Source organism: Acanthochromis polyacanthus, chromosome 3, assembly GCF_021347895.1.
Source record: "Acanthochromis polyacanthus isolate Apoly-LR-REF ecotype Palm Island chromosome 3, KAUST_Apoly_ChrSc, whole genome shotgun sequence".
Lineage (NCBI taxonomy): Eukaryota > Metazoa > Chordata > Actinopteri > Pomacentridae > Acanthochromis > Acanthochromis polyacanthus.
The window spans coordinates 13129239-13151009 of record NC_067115.1 but is presented as its reverse complement, the minus strand read 5'-3'; the positions used below and the strand labels follow the sequence as shown (position 1 = coordinate 13151009).

General features: G+C 38.2%; 1 protein-coding gene across 1 annotated transcript; it reads right to left on the bottom strand.

The window, feature by feature from the left end:
* Positions 1-13473: 13473 nt before the first annotated feature.
* Positions 13474-20052, bottom strand: coq7 (coenzyme Q7 homolog, ubiquinone (yeast)). Its single transcript, XM_051945935.1, has 7 exons — positions 20049-20052; positions 19557-19745; positions 18444-18628; positions 16354-16468; positions 15983-16122; positions 14216-14284; positions 13474-13810 (listed from the first exon to the last, which is right to left on the bottom strand). Exons 1-7 carry the CDS (start codon positions 20050-20052, stop codon positions 13733-13735), a joined length of 780 nt encoding a protein of 259 aa, XP_051801895.1. The 3' UTR covers positions 13474-13732.
* Positions 20053-21771: the final 1719 nt, after the last annotated feature.

Here is a 21771-nt window from a genome sequence, read left to right as displayed (position 1 = left end):
CACATTATGTATGTTTTCAAAATCATCAAGCAAATTTCTATATTACTTGTAACAATAATACAGAAATTTGGAATCATTATTTCTCTATACCAGTGATGAAGAAAACAGCTACAGATACTTTCTAGTGTCACTCCATTCCATTACCCATTGTTATTCATAATTCTCTTATATTTTGTTGTTTGCATCTGTCTGCCAGACCCTTTGTCTCCAACCTTTTGTTGTCTACCAGACCTCTTGACTCAATCACGTTTTGTCATTAACTAGCAATTATGTACAAGTTTACCTTCACAGACTCACGCTTTGTGTTGGCAAGTCCACCATATACCGGAATACTAATAAACACACCACTCCAGCAAACTTCATATGACGACTTTGAGTAAATTTCCTCAACACCAGCTTTCAAGTTTTAATATGAAGTAACAAGTACAAGACTTTGTCTCTTTTTTAAGTCACAAAAACACATAAATTCAATTCATCCTGACACACCAAAATCAGATTTGTCATATTCATGCATAATTATCCAAATACACAAGTTTTATGCAGATGATACTCTTGGTTATTCAGCTCCATTATCATGCACTTATTGAATTTCCTAGTCTTAAACTGGTGCTTAGTGCAAAATACACTTTTAAACGTTCCTTGCAAGAGACAGAGATTAGAATTGAAGGTGGAATGTTGAAGCAGTTCTATATTAATGTAACAGATCTGCTGCTGCATTCATTCTTAAGCTCTCAGATTCTGCTTCCACTGTACTCTGAAGCTTGTCATCAAGGATTAAAAAAATTGGTCTAAAAAACTTTAAATGATGAGTTGCAAAAGACATTAGCTCACTAGTTCAGACAGGAACTGTAAAGTTAAAGTGATCTGTGCAGTGCTGGTCAGAGATCTTTACCCACGGCTGTGTCCCCATGCAGGTTCGTTTGCCTTTGGTGATGGAAGCGACAGACTATTTGAAACTGATCTGTGACTGTCCCCCTGGGATGGCTGTAGGGTGACGTACCACCGATCACTGAAGGATCACGAGCCCCAGAGCTCTAAAACTCTCATCAATGAAATGCACACCATCCCAACGTGTCAATCACAGGCCTCTAATGATTGCTTGGAAGGCCAGAGGGTGCAGAATGTTTCAGGGGTCTGCAGGGGCTGAAAAGACAGAGCAGAGCATCTGCTGGGCTCAGAGTGAGTTAAACACAGAAGAACAGAACAAATATATTCTAACAAAACCAAGTAGACACACTGAAAACAGCACACAAACTCAACAGTTAAACTCAGAATATAACCCAGAGGAAAGACAATGCAATGACTTCAGTTATAAAGGCACACATATAAAACATTATAATTAGTTTAACTCTGAAATAAGTAGGGAAATGTCTGCAGTTTTTCTGGTGTACAGAGGATGAACTATCTCTTTTGAAAAAAGAAAATCAAGATAATACGGAATGTTGTCTGCCATAATCAACTAACCATTTGAAGAGCTTTAAACAAGACAGACATATTTTGCAAGATTTGTCTTATTGCTTTGGCATGAAAAATGGTATTTTTGTCTCATTTTCAAGTACTCCGTGCTATTTATCTACTTTCAACCATGGCCAGAAAGAAAACAAAGCTACTCAGAAATATGTCTGTGAGATCGTATGCACCTACGCACAATAAAAGTGTAAGCCTAAGGCCTATACTGAATTTGATCTACCGAGCTGAACAATTCTTCATTCCTTCAGTTGTCTTGAAGCAGGCACACCACCATCTGTCTTCCCAGAAATCAATGCAACAATCTGTTTAACAGATACCTCAAATAGCTGAAAAATGAAAGAAGTTGCTGTAAATCTATCACTATTTCGCCAGAATGTCACGAACAGAGAAATGGCATTGCTAGTATTTTGTTTTTCTTTGATATGGGATTGGACGGAATGATACGTTTTTCAGAGCAGGCTTCAGATTCAATGGATTTAAGTGAATTTTGTTGTAGATTTTCAGTGATTCAACTCCCAGAGCTTGTCAAACAGTGTCCCTCTTGGATGAACCAGACTACTGCATACTCACACCAAAAGTGAGACGGGACGATTCAGTTCAATTCGGTTTTATTTATATAGTGCCAATTACAATTCAGATTGTCCTCAAGACATTTACAGAGCCCATATGGCTTGAACCCCCAGAGCAAGCCCTAAGGCGACAGTGGCAAGGAAAAACTTCCACACTTCTGGAGTCTAATACCTTTGTTTCTTTACCTTTTAAAAACAAACATTTTGCAAAATCCATAAGGAGCTCATGAGACATGCTGAACTCATCCCGACAGGGGCAACAGGTTGATCCCTTGAGCAGCACAGGAGGCATTCTTTCTCCCCTGGTGTTGTTATTTTTCACAGCCAGCCTCCAAGGTCAGGACACCTAAACCCGGGTGGTCCGGGCACTTTGTCTGCTAAGCATGTGTCATCACCAGCCTCAAGAGCTGAGGGCCCGGCCGTGAGCTGGAGTATTTGTCGGCTGATAGCTTCAAAGAACAATGAGCCAGAGACAGCAGGCATATTGTAGATTGTTATGCACATACTACAGCAGTGAAAGGTTGTGACCCACAGCTAACAAGATCAAAACTCAACTACATGATCAAATACAGTTATTGGATGAGTGAACCTTAGCTTCAAGACTAGTCAAAACCTGCATGTTGCAGCAAGAATAGAACGAACAAAGCTTTTGCTATGCTCTGATCCAAACCACAATCACACCTTGCAGTTCACTTCGTCATGTCACGTGTAATTTGACAGTCTGCAAGAGTTTCATTCTAATCTGTGCTGTCAAAAGCAGTGGAGGGAGTAGGAAAGAGTGCCGTGATTAATAGGAGATAAGAGTAGGGATGACTATTGCTAAGAATTTAACAGCACTATTACTTTTACCTTTTCATTTATACAACTTATCGATCTGGTACTTTCATCAATATTTTTATTGGTACTTTTGGATTGTTTTTGTTTGTTTTGTTTGCTGAGAGAAAAAACTAAACAAATTAGGAACAGAATATAAATAGGACAAGGAGCGCCTTATTTATATATTATTTGCATAATGATGATCACAGAGAGCTGTCCAGAACCTCCACAGCCCTACCTCCCAGCCCTCCGTGTGTTTTAATACGAAAATAATTCATATGTATGTATTTTGAGGTTTCTAAGATTATTACAAATCTTTATTCAATGTTTTTAGAGGCGTTGATTTATTGACAGCTGTAGTTTGTGATGCAGTTGAACTGTACTGTCTTATTCTCACTTATATCAGTGGATGGACAAAAACTTAGCAGTAACTAACTACTGAATAATTACTAAACCTTGCCGTAGACACCACCTAATGCGGGGCTGTTTTATAGGACCGCATGTTTATCTGGATATACCTCATAAGCAGGGACGGACGGGTTTATAGTTTTATTATAAACAAAATAGATTAGTCTACATTCTACATACATAGCTGCTGTTTGACCTTTAACATCCAGAGGTTTATAGGCTGCACAAACATAATCTAATTAACCCGGACCTCACCTGTGCCACACAGTGAACATCATCAATAATTAATGATGCTTTACTCAGAACCTAAACACAAGTGAGCTCTTACTCTGCCTGTTAGGCTTAGCTTAAATGTTATTTTTAATGCACAGTAACAGTCATAAGAATAGAACAAAGTCGTACTACAGGTAATGAAGACAAGAGAATAATTCAAAAGTAAAAAGTCAGAGATCTAGTACATTACATAATAATATATAGTCATGAACATTAATTTTGACTTCATTCAAACTGTTTTTTTTCTGTGAACAATGAAAAAAAATACACTGAGGTCAAAATGTAACTGTCAGATGAATGTAAAACTACTTACAGTATAGCCTTGTTTAACCGCTACAGAACCGTCAGAGCCAGCGGCAGATTTTTAAAAAGTCTTGCCGAGATAAGGCTACAGTGAGCGCTCACGGTCCAGTCATCTGAATAACTTATAGCTGGGACACTCGCATCTCAGAAATTCAGCATATTTTTGGACAGTGGGAAGAAGCCGGAGTGCCCGGAGAAAACCCACGCATGCACAGGGAGAACATGCAAACTCCATGCAGAAAGATCCCAGGCCCACCCTGGGATTCGAACCGGGATCTTCTTGCTGCAAGGCGAAAGTGCTAACCACTACTCCACTGTGCAGCCCATCTCAGAAATTGTTGGAGTAAATTATTAAGCCAGCTTTATCTTGATCATTTGATCTTAGATATGACATTTATACAACTACTTTATGGCCTAAAGCCATTTTAGAACTATTTTCCTTGTCTGTAAAAAAAAAGAAAAAAAAAATAGTTAAACTATGCTCTGAATTTCAAACAGAACTCCATGTTCTGTCTGCTAGTACACATGGTGTACCTGGTTATCAAGAAAAGATCTACGAATTCTGTACATGATGAACTTTTACTGAATGCTTCCACAGATTGTGTTTCTGCTCTGACATGCAAACAACTTGTTATTCTCGTAGCGACGAACATTTTCTGCATCAGTAGTCCAGTATTTAAAAATTTCGCCCAGTGGCTCATTTAGTACCAGGGCCCGGTACCCATCCCTAGATAAGAGTGGCATCTTTCCAAGACACATGAAAACGAGCATCAGGGAGGAGATCTGAGACCTGGCCACCATACCACTGCCAGAACACTCCATTTAATCAGTGAGGGCAACATACAGAGCCTTAGCGGGATCAGTGCAAAGTGCTGGGTCGCTGCAGGAGGCTAGCAGGTGGGACGGGCAAAACTATCCCTAAAACCAGGTGTTAAGAGGTCTTGCGTGGTAACCTTCTGCAAACTGCCAATGCATCACAGTGACAGATGGAGGAGGGGTCGATGGCAGGGATACAAGGTGTTGGATTCAAGGAGAGGCGGGTGGGTGTAATGGAAGGCATACAAAAGGTGAGATGACAAATGAATACATTTGGTGAGAGGCTGCAACTTGTTGAAAACCTCATAACCAACTGTCCTCGCTGGCGTGCCAGACGCATCTTCATCCAGGCAAAATATGTACAGCATTGAGTATGAATGCCACAACACAGTCAAAGATGTGCAAAGGACAAACAGGGAGATCAGAAGAGTAAAAGCATTATGTCACAACAGCATGTACAGATTTGTCCACTTGAAATATTTCGGATCTCGATCTTGCATGTACATACAACTTCAATCAGTTTGAGAATAAACAGGTTGGGAAAAGAATTGTGCAACTTACTATTTATGCTATTTTTTTTCTAATGGATGTGGATGCCACATGGGTTCTGCAGCCACAAGTTCACAGCCTTTGATGGTGTCCTCTTACCTATAAGTGGGCCACTGGTTCTGAAAGTATGTGGATTGGTGGTAGCGGTGGTGATGGTGTGTGCGTGTCTGAAGTGTCTTTGGGGCATATGACACGGTGGAGCAGCAACGTGGCCTTGAAGTCCTGCTGGATGAACCACCAGGCCTGTCAGAACATTGATGGATACCAGCGAGGGTGGGTCACGCCATGCTCTACAATAGGTCCTTCACATAAGTCCTACCACCTGATCGACAAACCGTCACACAACACCGAGTGGAAGCAATTGTGCAAAGCCCCATCCAATGCAAGAGACACGCAAACACTTTATGTGGTTGCCCATTAATCAAATGTAGAATGGCGATGGAAACATGATTGTACATGATTTTTTGTAATTCATAAAGTAGACATGGAGATATCTTACAAGATACATGACAGTCTTGCTGGTAGTGTTGGGGGGAATCAGAGGATCACCAGTCCAGATTTATCCATGAATAAACATTCATAACAAATCTTTCAGTAGTTGTTGAGATAGTTGGATGTGGCACCAAAGTCCTCGACTGATTACGTGATCTGACACAATGTTTCTATGTGACATTTTAGCTTAATGCCATGATTTTATTATATATATTTTTCACAAAATTGAGCCAAAAGGTTTGCCAGACTTTTTCCATCCAAATGCACAAAAACATTTGGATGAGTACCATGATTTTGTTTGCAGTTCTATATTTTAAGAACTAAATTTGTTTTAAAGAAATAGATCCCACATGCACCTGCAAATATCTAAATGGTGATCGAGGTATCTTTGCCATCATTTTGTTGGTGGTGGTTTTCTGCAAGCAATTTTGTTAAATTATCTATGTGGGGAAATTGGAAATTTAGATGTTTTACACAGATTAACCTTCCTAGAAGACTGACCTTGGTGTGTTGTTTCTTTCTGCTTAACAGTTGGTGCACAGTGCTGCACTGCAGGCCATAAATCAGAGAGTCCAGCTCAAGTGATGTCAGCCCTTTGCGTCGTGTTGTCGCTTCACACTATAAAGACATGTGAACACGTGGGCACAGTCAGGTGCACAGTGTACGTCTTTCAGCACAAATGTATATTTGTCTGTATCTCGTTATTGTAAAGACATGAAAAATATCAATGAATTAGTGATCAAATATACTTGAAAATCAGTTAACCTACCTATGCTGTGCAGCAAAGTACTCTAAAGCATTTGGTGACATCACACCACATACCATTGAACAGTAAAAATGTTTACTATTTATAGAGTGTGACTGTTTTTCAGACCATGCTGCTGCATGTGAATAGTTGACCTGGATAAGAAAAGCTCAGCTGAGTCAGTTTTGATCTAATGGCCCCTCACTTCTGAGAAACACCTTGTTAAATAGTTGAGGCAATGCAATCTTAAAAGCACGCACATGATTCTTACATAAAATTTATGGTGACATGACAGTTAGCATCTGTGTCGGCTTTATCACCCCTGTCAGTTAACTGAGCTCATCTCATCAGAGATGAGATACAATAATGTTCTCCCCATTCTGATGGGTTTTAACTCATAAAATCCTCAGTAAAACAAGTAGAAAAAGCAAATAACAAGACAATTAATTTTGGTGTAAAGGGGAATTATGAAATGTAAGTTGATGCAGACCAATACCTTCGAGAAATAGCTTCAACGGTCCAGGCCTGCATAATTAAAGACTTACTTCCATTAAGTTAAATAAATAAATGGGCCAAGTGAATGGCTTACTAAGTGTATAAAAGTAAAGCAGAGCTTTAAGCTAATTGTTAACATTAGGATTGCCTCCAGCCTAGGGGTGCCTGGGTGGGTAGCGTTGTTGCTTCACAATTCTAAGAAACTGTAGCAGTCAGGAACAGACAATCATCTGTGTGTGACCACTGCAAGTGCCATTTTATTATGAAACTAATGTGGCCAAAGCACATTTCTAAAATACTTTACTTCAAATCCACAATCATTACTAATCATCCAAAACATAATTACGCCACACCATGTACATCTCATTCACATAAGCATGAATTAATATTAACTTATGAACTCATCTGACATAGGCTTTTTACAGAAAATGCAACAATTCTAAAACAAGTGCAAGATCACAAGGCGGCTGCCTTTTATGTAATACAGCGCGACAAACATAATACAAGCCTACTTTATTTTCACATTCGACTAGTAACAAGGCAACAAAAGACGGAACGGGTGCTTGAGCATTGCATCGGGTTCTGTTGATGTTACTTTGTAAATCATTTATCTTACAGTATTCATAAAACAACACAACATTTCCACACATTGTCACACGGTGGTCACTTAAAGCTAACAGCTAACTTGGAATATATATTATACACAAACCATGGTCAAACTCTGTCCTCTAACTCTTATTTCGTACACCAGTAAAGCCAGATGTGTAAACAAACTGTGTGACCACTGCAAGCGCCCTTTTATTCTGCCACTAACGACAGCGCTTCAGTGGTGTTTCCCTGACTGGTCCTGGCACTTGGGTGACACCTACTGTCACAAAAAGGTTATGACATTGTGACATATTAATCTGACTGAAGAAAACAATTATTAAAATAGCTCTACATTAATGCATCACTGTGTTTTGTTTTGCTTTTTTAAGAGGGGGTGGGGGGAGTGTGTGTATGTGGGGGGGTTGTCAGTTTTTCTATGATATTTTTAGTATAGGCTTTTTCCCATCCTCTACACAGCAATTACAGAATGGCAATGGAAACATGAAGGTCTACAAAAACTTTCTGCTAGTGTTAGAGGGGGAAATCAAAGGATCACCAGTCACAATTCATCCAGGAACAAACTTTCATAACAATCCTTTGCAGCAGTTGTTGAGATAGTTGGATTTGGGACCAAAGTCCTTGATTGACTACATGATCTGACACAAAATGTCTCTATGTGGCATTTTAGTTTAATACCATTTTCTTGAATTGAAATACTTTGCATTATTCTAAAATTATACGTAACTAAACCCAAAGGTTTGTCAGATTATTTGTTCAATCCAAATGCACAAAAACATCTACATGTGAGATGAAACTTCACATAAAAGTCCAATGATGGCAGGTCAAAACTTCATAAAAATGATGGTCTAGCATTCAGAAAGTTGGACAGTGCATGTGAAGCACTGAAATATAAGTAATGTAATATAACAGAAACATAAGCTCTTACAATAAAATGTACAAACAGAGGTATCTTGTGTCCTCAAGCAAAGCTATAATAAAGATGATGACTTGTCCTAAAGCGCACATCTGGCTCTCCAAAAGCTGTGCATATATCAGGACAATTCTGCAAATTCCATCATTTTAAAATGACTCTGTAAGAGAATAAATACTTTTCACATTTAGTGCATTTACAAAACCTGAGAGACAATGTGCTAAAACTTGCCCTCTTAAGTGAAGTCATAATTACATCCACATAAACTCTCCTGTGCTCTCAATGCCTCAGATGGAATTTATGCTACTTATCAGTAACTATAAACCCGACAACCATCAGCTGCATATATCAAAGCCAAGAAGTAATACCATCTGCATCCGAAGGACTTTATGACTTTTAGAGACTTGTATTATTCATGCTGCTCTAAAATTTACAACCGCAATTATTCACGGGTAGCAAGACAGTCCCAGTTTAGTTAGGTTTTATTGCTCTCTTCAAATTCTTGCTGCCAATTTCTCAGTCAGTGTTTCAGCAGATTCCTTTGGAAGTGATTCTAAGAAAAGAACCTAAACAATGCATGTGAACTCCTGATGGTCACAGAACGGGGATTGGTGATGTACTGAACATGTATTATATCTATAGTTGTACACTGAAGCTACTTTACAAGTTGTGTTTTAGCGTTATTAGACTGCGTCATCACTTCTGGTTTTATTTATCAGTAATTTCATCACCCAGCATGGAGCTGCAAATGGAGCTGTACATTTGTTGCTTTATTTAAACAGTTGTTATAAAACTGTCTGCACTGTTAAGCTGTGGCTCAGATAATGTATGATGATCTAACTTTGACGTGCAAAGCTGCTTGCTGTCCCATGTTGCTTACGTAGAATGGGTGACCTCCTATTACTGTGAAAGGAAGTTTGAGGCCTTTTCTGTCATTGTCACATCAAAACAAATAATTATATAACCAAATACTACCATTGATTCAGTGAAGGTAAGATGGTGAGAATACTTATACATTTTGCTCACGGGGATCAGTTTGTACATGGAATAATTCTTTGCACAACTACAAAGAAAAGCAGTGAAAGAACTGAAAGATGATGAATCAGGGGGCCACTGCTAACAACTGACTAATTCTGATTCGCTGATGGATGTTTAATGCATAACAGGAACTTTAGGCTATTAGTTTACACCATCACAACAAACATGGCAGGTTGTTTAACTTCAGTGGTTAACTGAGCTGACGGACGGTACCGAAGATCCTATTTTTAAGGAATGGAGGCCGTACGGCACATTAACCCCTGAGGTCAGGTCTGATATGCAAACCCATCCCAGCTAAAATAACTCCTCTGTCCTCATGCTGAGCAAAATAGATTTGCAAAGTTGGGTTACAGCTCATCTCTCTGATACACTTATAGTACAGCCATCGATGCACACAGCAGGGACAAATGAAAGGAAAGGCCTCAAGAAAACACTTGGTGAATCCAGAGTGCAGTAAAGGACTTCATGTTGGGCTGCAAGCAGATCAAATAGATGTAAAGTGTAGCAAAAGTTTGAGAAATTAGTCTTATATGTGGGAACCAAACAATGTAGTAAAAACTACAGGCTGCAACACACCGAATGGGAGGAACTACACTTTATTACTAAAATTGCACTTGTGAATTTAGAGGCACCATTCTCAGCTTGTCTGAGAAAATGATAAATTTAGATGAGGTCTCAAAGAGACTTTCATGAAAAAGAAACTGATCAGTCTGTTACCTGAAAGTGTTAAGTTCTGATTTCACTGATCTCCAGTTCCCAGACAAAGAAATACAGATTCAATGAGAATTATACACAAACATTTATTAACTAATACTATGAACAAGCAATAAACAACAAAGACCTAACAACAACAGACAGTGAATAAATGCAGATAAACAAAGTAATTTAACGTGATCGCCACTGGAAACAGTTGGTAGAAAGGTGGTGAATTCAGAATCAGTCTAATCATTTGTAAATTCACCTGTTTAGCAGAAGGAAAGTGATAGTTGCGTAGCCTTTGTAGGAGAGAGAGGGAGGCCGCTGCAGGACGTGGAGCTGTGATGATCTGCTGGATGAGCTGGTTCAGGAACGCAGAGACAAGAAGGCACTTTGGCAGGTTTGCATTGCAAAAGTGTGCCAAAGTAAAAAAACAAAACACTGAGAGTCAAAGCTCATAGTTATCAAGAAAATACCTGCGTTGTTGTACTATTAAAGTTAACTTAAGAGGTCAAACTTTAAGTAAAACATAGAAAACCAAAGCCCTAGTTTAAAGTTAAAGTATTTGTTTCTTTAAGCCATCATGAAAGAACCCAGTTTTAAGTTTTTATGAAAAAGCCCGTTTCAAAAATCCATTTTTTTCTTTTCTTTTTCCCGATCTTCTCTTTGTTCTTCATTGTTCTCAAGAGCTGGTTTTATTCTTAAGCCCAGTTGCATTGCAGTGACTTTACTCTGCATCTAACCAATCTTGAATGTGTTCCTCTCAAGGGATGGCGTTGAACTTCACTGTCCAGGAGGTCAGAGGCCAAACACCTTTAGAACTTACTCTTACTTCATTTCATAAATGCAGAAATCCAGTTATTCAATATTAATGATGATCACAGACCTGAAATAACACCGAATAAGTGATTAGAATGACACCAAGCACAATGTTTATCTCATATGGCTCCTGAGATGATAATAAAAGCTGTAAGCATAAGCATAAACTTACAAATTGTACACTTTAGGCTATGTAAAGGTAAACTCCCTTAAGTGACTGATGGCTTGAACTGCACTCTCAAAGCATTCGATTAGGGATTGTCTTTTGGGTGATCAGTGTTTCATCCCTCCAGAGTAGGGATCGACCGGTGGTTATTTTTAGGTCTGATACTGATCATTTGGTGATCATGAAAGGCTGACAACCGATATTTAGAACTGATATACATGAGATATAATGTTTTTATAGCATGTGATAGCAGAGGACCTGTCATTCATAACTAGACTTCTACAATAATAAGGGTGACTATAATTTAATATGCAAAACAGAAATAGGAGTGATTAAATTAGGATGCTTTAATCAATTTACGTGAGATCAACGCAGATTGATAATTTTCTCTCGAGCAGTTACATCTGCTGTTCTTCTGTTTTCTTAATCTTTACTTTTTTGTGTCTTCTATTGCCCACTAAGGTCCACATCTTAAAGCACTGTTAATTATTGTTTTCCAGACACTGTTTCAGGGTCATTTGTTGGTGCTTTCTAATGGAGCTGCAAGCCGTTAGCATAGCCTTAGCCACTGTGAGAGAGGATAATTTCCTGGTTTGTGTTTCTTGCTCAGTTTTTAACTGGATGTCTCTCTGCTTGGGAGACATTTCTGAGCCCACAGAGTGGCTACAGATGGAGAGAGGAGGCTGCACCAGACCTAAATTAGGGCAAATAATCACTCAGCAACAATACAGAGACTGATAATTGGAAAAATGCTAAATATCGGCCATTGTCCCAACTCCAGAGTTACACCAACTTCTCAGCTGAAGATCTTCTGATAGCACAACATCTTTCCAAGGCTCTAACTACTGTTTTTTCCCCTTTAATTTACAATAATATACTTCCTGTATGACATATTGTGATGTCTATTTTCTTAGTCATCTACATCATGGTAATCCTAAGTCCCCCAGTAAAAGGTAATTGGACTTCCTTTTGTGTCTTGTAGATGTTTCAACTATCCTCCCAAGGAAAAATCTGGGGATCCTTCTTGGAAACATCTCAGAGAACCAAAAGGAAAGTTAAGTTGTCTCCTACTGAAGCATTTAGGATTACATAATCTTCTTCTTTTCCCTTCAGGGGTCGCCACAGCGAATCAATTGCCTCCATCTAACCCTGTCTGCTGCATCTTCTTCTCTCACACCAACTACCTTCATGTCCTCTTTAACCACATCCATAAACCTCCTCTTTGGTTTTCCTCTAGGCCTCCTGCCTGGCAGTGGGAAACTCAGCATCCTTACTCTTGGTGTTCCTCTTCTCTCTCTTCCTATGAACACACCTTCCTCCCCTCTTTCTTCGACTAACAGTTGTCCATTTTCCACCGGCACCCTGTAGTTCGACAGCATCAATGGCGGTCGTTGCTAACCCGGGCCTCGACCAATTCAGTATGGAAGTCATACATTTGAGTCGCATGTTTGATTTGGCCAAAGTTTTACGTCGGATGCCCTTCCTGACACAACCCTCTGTATTTATTCGGGCTTGGGACCGGCACAATAAGACACTGGCTTGTGTCCCCTTGCGGCTACATTTTAGGATTACATGTTTTCCATTTAGTGAATGCCATCATTCCCCACTAGAGTCATGAGTCAAATCATAGGATTTCACTGAAGTCCTTTAAGCCCCCGCTACTGGGTGTAAATCACAGCACATGTACCCCCAAGCTCGAAAAGGCTAAATTAAGGGTAAAAGGGCTTTGGGTCAGAACTCGGTGTACAGTGGGGACATACTGACACTGACTCGAAGGGGAATGGACATTTTGTTCAACCTGCCCAGCCTGATGAAAGGCCTAACAGATTAAGGGCCCCTGGACAAGCTTTTCTCAATCCTTCTTGCTCGGTGACCTGATGTACTCACAACAGCTGTGTGAGGGTGCTTAGCAGTTAGGCCAGGATGACAAGTCACTGCTCAGTTTGATATATGAAGTATTACATGTGAAACAGGAGAGTTTGTTGAAAGGTAGGGAGATGGTGTGAGTGTGCTGGAATCAATACGCCCTTATCGTGTGTACTGTATGTCAGGTGTCTTTCTTTGGATCAAAGGCAAGCGTGAGAACTTTAAGTACAACATTGATAAGTGTAATCTTTAGAGGTACAGGAATACTGAAGAAACTTACAGCAAGATAAGGACATTAGTGGGATGTTATGCAAGTTAAATGGACTATGTATTGTAGAAATTCAGTGATTATCTTAATTCAAAATCAGTTATTTAATCAATCTACTCACGAACATCACTTTTTCAGACAGACAACTTCATACGGAGAAATAGATCAGTTAAAAATCCATTTATTTCAGCAAAGGTCACCTCCACTTTCGTACTTAAACAGTGTCCATGTATGATATATTGTAGCAATCATAATTAAATCCATTCAGGTAACAGTAAATGCTTGTGTACAGCACGTTTAATCTGACAAAGGTACAACACATCGCCTCAAAAGGAGCAGAAATTGAACATAAATTCAAATTAACTCAATAAAAAAAAGGAAAAACTCAAAATATCAAAACAATTGAATTGTTTTAAGCTCAGAATTAGACACGTTGAGAAACATATATTGCAACTTTGCAGCCAAGTTGTATTACATTTTTCATCAGCCAGTATCCAGGTACCTAAAACACAAGAAAAACATACTCAGAGTGCAGATTTTTAAATGACTTACAATACAACTGTACAGGCGGTAAGGTAGTTTAACAAATTGATGGTGATATTTGTGTATTTTGTAAATATTGTAATGTGGATTTAAGTTTTTTTTAATGAAATCAGAGTATTCAAACACAGAAAGCTAGGGTGGTTATGAATGAAAGCCAAAAAACAACAAACATTACGAAAAAAGAAAAATAAATCAAAGGAACATCATGCAACACAGAATCAAACAATTTTTGTCCTAGATGCATATTTCAAATGGTTGTTCTACAAGTCATTAATCCCACAATTTAAAAGTAAACAACTACATTTGCCCAAACATGATAATGTGTGTTTTATTATCGCAGCAGAATTTTATAAAATACACTTACCATTTCAGCATCATGCTCCAGTCCTGTGTCATGATGCTCAATCTCATCATCTCTAAATTCCTTTATCACCTATCAAAATATATCCAAAATGATTCATTAAATTAGCAAACGTTTGTAGATTTCACTGCATTAACACTCTGCTTTACTAGACAAAAGTCAGGGTCAAGCTAAGTGTTTAAATTATGTGTGTAAGTCATATTTATTGATGCCTCATCTATATACGGTGTTCATGCTTATGTGTTGTTTACACACTGAATCCATTTTCAATTCAAAGTAGCTGCAAATGAATAAGACATGAAACTTTGAGCGTAATATGATCAGACAACGTAACAGATGCACCGCTCCGTTTCAAAGGAGGTCTGTGTTGATGTGTTGAGCGCTGGTTTGACCTGTCTGGAAAATGTCCAGGGACGTATGGTCACTTCAGCTCTGACAGCATGCCTGCCAGTCACATTCATAATGACAACCCTTTGATAAAAGGCCAAATCTAATCCACGAAGAATTAGTGCTGTGATGTGTTATTGTAGCTACTGTGGCTTGTGGAAGGCGTCCGAACTAGAAAAGATAGAAACTGTGACAGCAAAGTAACAATGGACAGTAGCAATTAAGCAGAGTTATTGTAAGTGAGGGCAAAAGCACTAAAGACAAAACATCACACCGCTTAACCTTGAAGGTAATGAAACATGCAATACACAAAATGAAAACCACTTAAAGTCAACAGTGTAGTCTGATTCTGAGTCTGATTATCTTGCCTGCACACGCTGAAGCAATTAAAGCTTAAAACAATTCTCAACTTATGATAATTAATTATTAAATAATTACAAAGAAAATTACTTGTGATAAGTAGAGAAGTAATAAAGCATAGATGGCTGTTTTTTCAAGCAACGCTCAAACTACAGATGCATAATAATGTCAATTTTGTTAGAAAATGTCACACAGAAGTAGATATGGCATGTTTTATACACAAGTAGTTTTCTCATTTTGCTCAGTGAATGTGCATATTTGAAACTTATTACATTTTATATCCACAAGTGGGTCATCACAATAAGAGTAGGTACATTATTGTGTTAATTTCACAACAAGAAAGACTAAATGTTCTCTTCATTTAGGTGGAAAACATATGCAAATATATGGGAATCGACAATCAGCTATAACGCAAAGAAAAATATCAGCATATATGATATCGCAACACAACTTTTGTCTAATTTGGATAATACTGAAGTCCAATGAACATAGATGGATGCTTTAAAGTTGTAATTATTTTCTCAAATAAATGTTGAGGCACATATTTATACGTTGTGCTCACATACGAATAGAAAAGGTTGGATTCATATTGTGAATACACAGGATTTCAACCTCACAGAGGTGCAATGTTTGGACAAGACTCAACAATAAATACAGTAATTCAGAACACTGTTGATTGATGTGTTTCATTAGCAGCATAAAGAACTGATGTAAAATATGCAAACATGATGGCAGTGGGTGACAGTGCAGCAATCATAATGCACGCCTGATATATTTAACATTTAGCTTGGTTTGTAACAATAATTTCATTCCCTATCGTGGCAATCAGTGTGTGGTTACACTTCCACTGCCTCTGCTTAAGAATTCAGTCAGGTGAAAAACTTTCTCTGAGTGTGTGTTCGTTAACGTCAGGGCCAGGTAGTGTAGAAATGTTTCACTGGAAATGCCAATGAACTATCTGAGATTTTGTGAACAAAGGGCAGAGACTGGGCAGAGTTTCAGAGACTACAGCAGCTGACTCACTTGTAACAGTTCAGTGTATCTCTCTGGATCTTTCTCCATCAGAGCTCTTATCTGGCTGTTGTAGTGCGCTGAGATACTCTCCTCCACCGCCACAGTGCAGGCCATGGCCCCCTCCTTACCCAGCAGTGCAGTGGATGCCCCTAGAGCAGATTTAAAATGAAAGTTTAAGAAATACACACTTAAAAATTTCACAAAGAAACACCCAACTACATATTGCTGATGCACTTAATCATACTTAGGTCAACTTCTAAAGATTGGAGCAAAGACAGAGTTTAGGACTGAATCATTATTTTCTCTTCATGCATTTGTTTCATTCTTCAAATTTGTCTAATCATTTTGTAAGAAACTGCATGTTTGTGCGCTGTACCAACCTAATGCAAACCCAGCAATGTTCCACAGTGGTAACAGTGCTGTGGGTCGAACTCTGTTCTCAGAGAGAATTTCATTGAATTTCTGCAGGTGTTTCTTTTCTTGATCCCACATTTCCTACAGAAAAACAAACATTTACACAGAGGATAAAAAAATTATGCAATAACACACATATTTATGTACCTTTTCTTTTTGTCAATCAAGCAATTAAACCAGCTACAGTGCCTTTGTGTATAAGTTTAAGCTTCTTTCATCAGTGTTGCCACCTAAGACACTGTTAGTACCCCTCTTGCTGTCTTTCCTTCACAGGTGACCTTGCCAGTACCTCAGCTGATGATGTTTACTCCTTGCTCTGTCTTGTTCCCTGTTGCTGATAGCATCTACATTTCTTGTTTGTTTTGCACTCACATTACCTCACTTAAATCCAAAAGATCAACCACCACTGACCTGCTGAATACAGATTTATCTGCAAAGTTATTTTTGATGTTGTTTAAAATACATCAAAGTCCCTCGTTGGTTGTTGACGTAACTCCTAAAACTCATCCCTGTTACATAGTAGCAGAAGTTTATTCCATGAAAATAACCCACTCCTACTTTAAAATGGCTTAAATGCAACTCTGCACTGCGCATTCTGAAGAACATGACACAGAAAGCCCCACACAGCAAGCTGACAGGTTTGGTTTCATCGGGTTATTATGAAAGAGCTGAAGTCTGAATGTGTTTTTGAAACTTTTAGGTGGAATTGCTCAGCGTTGACTGCTATTTAACTCATGATATGAGATATAAAAAACACCATATTGACTTGTTAACTGATGAGTAGGGATGCACAATATCAATATATTGTGCATCAACATTGCAATGTACAAAATATTCACATCGCAGGAAGCAATATTAAATCAAGCTAATATACAACAGAAGTCAGTCTGATACTCTAATTTGAAGGTTCTTGGATACTCTATTGTTGCATTTTGTACACTTATAATACTCTTTTCAGTACTCTTATAATACTTTATATTTATTGTAAATACCGCCAATTTGCACCTTATTGTAAATATTAACAATTTTATTGCACAGTTCTGTAAATACCAGCACTTTAGGCACCTTATGATATCAGTTCGATCAGCACAATTTGCACTTTAATTGCATGCTCTTTTGCATATTGTTTATCTATCTATCTACCTTTTTTAAAAACTTTATTCACAAGAGAATTTGTTGACCTGCAGGCTCCACATGTGCACAGCAAACGAGCAAGGAGCAGGAAAAAAAAGTCAAAAGAAAGACTTGTTTTTCACAAACAAAACACAACATCAGTTGTATGGAAATATTTGAGCTATAGAAAGGATGCTTTTAATTAAAAACTGATCTGCAGTGTTGTCCAGTTGTTCCACTACTTGAGGCTACATCACTGATTTGCTTGATCATTTCAATCAGCACCAGAAAACCACCATAAATAGAGTTGCTGTTTGCTCAAAAAGAACCTTTTTATTGTTGGTTTCTCTGTTTAAAACTTGTATTCTCTATAAGTATTCTCCCTACTATCTGAAGTGCTTTACCAGCATATGTTGTGTCTCTGTACTATATAAATAAAACTGAATTGAATCAAATCATTTAATTCATCTGATGAAAATTCCTGTATTTTTCATGTTGCAAAATATATCTAATAGGAAAACAAAAAAAGTCGCATTTTCATCCTTTTTTCCAGTCCAAATGTTAACAATGTAAAAAAAAAAAAAAAAAAAAAAAAATTAAAAAAGCATTTTCACTGAAGAGGCAATTTAAATTCTGTATGGCCTCTCTGTGATCAGCACCCTGAACCTGGGTTGTGACTGTCAAATCTAAACATAAAGAGCCAAACCCAAAGAAAACAGTGAATTCTGTATTTTTCTCCTCTGTGGGGAAATTCAGGAAGTCTTTCGATAGAAAGCATTCAAATCTAGTCATGCTGGTTACATTGTTCCTATGATTACTGGGTATTAAACAATATCCAAATATGTTGCCACTCAAAGGAATCAGTGTGAAATGTTGTCTAGCGAAGGTTAAAGAATGTGTTTGACTTTACAGATCGTGCAGACAGGCCGGTGTATGTCCATACCTGGATGAGAGGTCCAGTTTTAGATCGACCCAACACTGCCATCTGGCCAGCGTAGATGCGGTTGGCACCGTATTCACCTGCATGGTCCACACGCACAATTCGGTGCAGCATCTCCTTCTCCTCGCTGTCAAGTGGGGTTGGAAAGATACTGTAAGCACGAGCGCTCTGCTGCAGAACTGGAACCGCTGAAACAAAGCAACACATCATCAAGTTTCCAAAGTCTGTCCTCAGTAAAAGCCAAAACATGTAAAACCACAGGGCACATTTTAAATTGGAATATATTTATGTTTTTATTGATTGCAGAGTGGATCACTGTGATGCACTCCTTTCTGGCTTGCCTAATGATACCATTAGATATTTGCAGTTCATTCAAAATACTGCTGCTAAAATACTGACAAACACCAAAAAAAGAGCACATTACTCTGATTCTTGGATCCTTGCATCAGTTTTTGGTTAAACAAAAAAATAAAAGTAAAATTAAGGCTACTTATTGTCCGCAAGTAAAACTAAACTGCACTTTTTATTTCTTTTTTTTTTACAATTCACTTAATTTCAATTTATTTATCATATATTTTCTCATTCACATCTTTTTATTTTTTTAGATTTGGCCTTTTTTTTTACAGCTTTAGTACATCAGTAATTATTCACTCAAATATATGAGCACTTTGCCTTTTTCAGTACAGTTTTTAAATTTGTTTAATATAATAAATCAAATTTTATTTTTTAACATATTTTAATTCTTACCTTTGCTTGTAAGTCTCTTTAAATAACCTCTAAACATGACAACATGCAACATAAACAAACTGCCTGACTAGAGTTTTTTTTTTTTTAGAAACAACCGAAATACTGAGCTTATGAAAGAATTAGTGGTGAAGACATACATTTACCAAGAAAGTAAACTACAAAATGTCACACATAGTGGTTTATTTTTAGAATAATATTAACTTCAGCAAAAGAGAAATATATTTAACATTACTTCTATACACACATGTAGACGCAATGTAAAGATACTGTATCTTTACATAGCGTGTATCTCAGACACAGTGTGCAGGTTAGGTAAGTGTTTTTAGCAAGTTAGCATCGTAGCATTTAGCTGTCAGACTCGCTGCTTACCTCTGCATTTTAGACACTGACGAATCATCGCCGGACTAACAACGTGAGACCAGTCACAGAAAGCTGTGCGTGCGGCTCTATGCGTGGAAGTTAGTAAAATATCCGCGTTATGAAAGAAACAGCAAATGTGTGCCAGCTGACATTGAACGTCAGGGGGTGGACGAGGCGCACAATTATGACGTAATAACGCTGAACAGCAGTGCCAAATTTCTTATTTCTGGAAGCAACTCTAAGTAAAATATGTTTTACTGCAAGAATAACTGCTGCTGGAGTTCTTCGTGCTTTGTTTCAAGAAGATGCAGAATCAGTTGCATATTTCACTTTTTATTGGAAAAAATTTGTTTCTTATATTTTCTGGAAAAAGCTTTGTGAGCTACAACATAGATTCCTGATAAATTACTATGCAACAGAGATTTTATTTTAAAAGTCAATGCCTGACTAGATTTGTAAAGACAATAAACCCCAGTTATATATTTTTTGCAAAGCTCATACCCATGTTTATACTGGGATTGCACATTTTTCAGAACTGCCCGTATCTAATAAAGTAAAAATGCTCCAAATATCTTTTAAATAACTTCCAAAGGTACCTCATAGATCAGCATGTTGTCTGTTTATCATCACATTAATCCCACATTTTGCCCTAATGAAGAGTCTAATGGAATCTGCCTTTTAACCTTAACAAGTACTGCCGACTTTAAAGGGAACAGCCAACCTAAATGGACTTATTTTATGTTACTGGGATGATTTTGTTTAAGAATGTAAAACACAAATGAGCCAGGGAACACATTTTGACCAACTAAAGACACAAAATTATCGACTGGCTCTGTTACTTGAGTTTTGTTTGGAACTTCAATGAAAGACTTAGACCTGTCAAAAATGTCTTGTAGCAGTCTTCGAATCATAATTAAATAGCTCTGGCTCGTGCAGCTTCAGTGTTTGCGCCTAAATCACATTAAAATACCATTCAGCTTAAAAAGATACTGGCCTGTGTTGCTTAAACAAACTGGGCTTTGTCGTATTAGTCCATAGCAGAATTACTCAGGAGGCCTAAAAAATCAGCATGAGGGCCCAGTTTAATTTGGGATGCAGGTAAAACAGTTAAATCTATTACTCAAGCATAAAGAGAATTTAAGACACAAAGCTTTGAATCTCTAAATTTATCACTGTTTTCCTTAATGTGAACTACGCAAATCACTGTGATCCACTTTGAAATCAGTCATCCCATCTCTGTGGCTGCTTTGTTTCTGTGTGAGTTCACAGGGTCAGCAAGTCACTCGACTGTCACAGGATTTTGACACAACACAAACAAACCCACACTTAACGGGCAATTTTAGAGTTTGCGTAGTTCACCTACCCACTCGTCTTTGGCCTGTGGGAGGAAAACAAGCATTTAAAGGAAGACAGTAAATAGAGGAAATTGCCTTTTTGGCTGAACATTCACTGTTTTTCATTTTCAAACAAATCATGAGTGTTTCTTTCGTTTGGTTTGTTATGTAAGACTAACCAATTAAACAACAAAAATGAGGGAATTTGTGGAGCGATCAGAATTGGTCTACAGATGGCGGTGTTGCACAGATAAAGAAAGCTGTGGCAAACTTTTCCTCATAAACTCCAGTTGGTCCCAGTTTTCATGATTATTTCAGTTTCAGTTGAATATGTGATGCTGCAGAAGGGCCTCTGAACAAGACGGCATTCAGAAGAATATGAATTGAACCTTTTTGCAATCAGAATAAGGAAAATATAATAAACTGTCTGTCTTGAATCAAAATAACTGAGGGTCTGACTCTCATCATTAACAGACTATCATTCGCTTTCATCATATTAGTCAGCATTATTTAGTTGTTCCTGCAGGACTCCTGCTTTTGATGATCATTAAAAAAAACTCTTTCTGGAAAACACATGAAGGAGTTGGGACAGAGGAATCTGTGGAATGATGAGGTCGACTTCTGCAGTCAGAGCTGGATGGTCATGAGTAAACAAGGCCAGGACAGTGAATGGCGGGGTGTGCCGGGTTTGTCTGTGTGTGTGTTTGTGGTGAGACACCGGTTATGTGTTTCCCTATCTGTCTGTCTGACTGTGGGTGGCTACGAATGTGCGGCTGCGCATCGGTTCCTGTGAGCTGCCTTTTGTCCTTTCAACGTGAGCATTTATGTGTCGGTTACAGGTGAGCGAAGCTGAATTCATGGCAGGCCAAAGTGAGCAACTAAACCCTCAC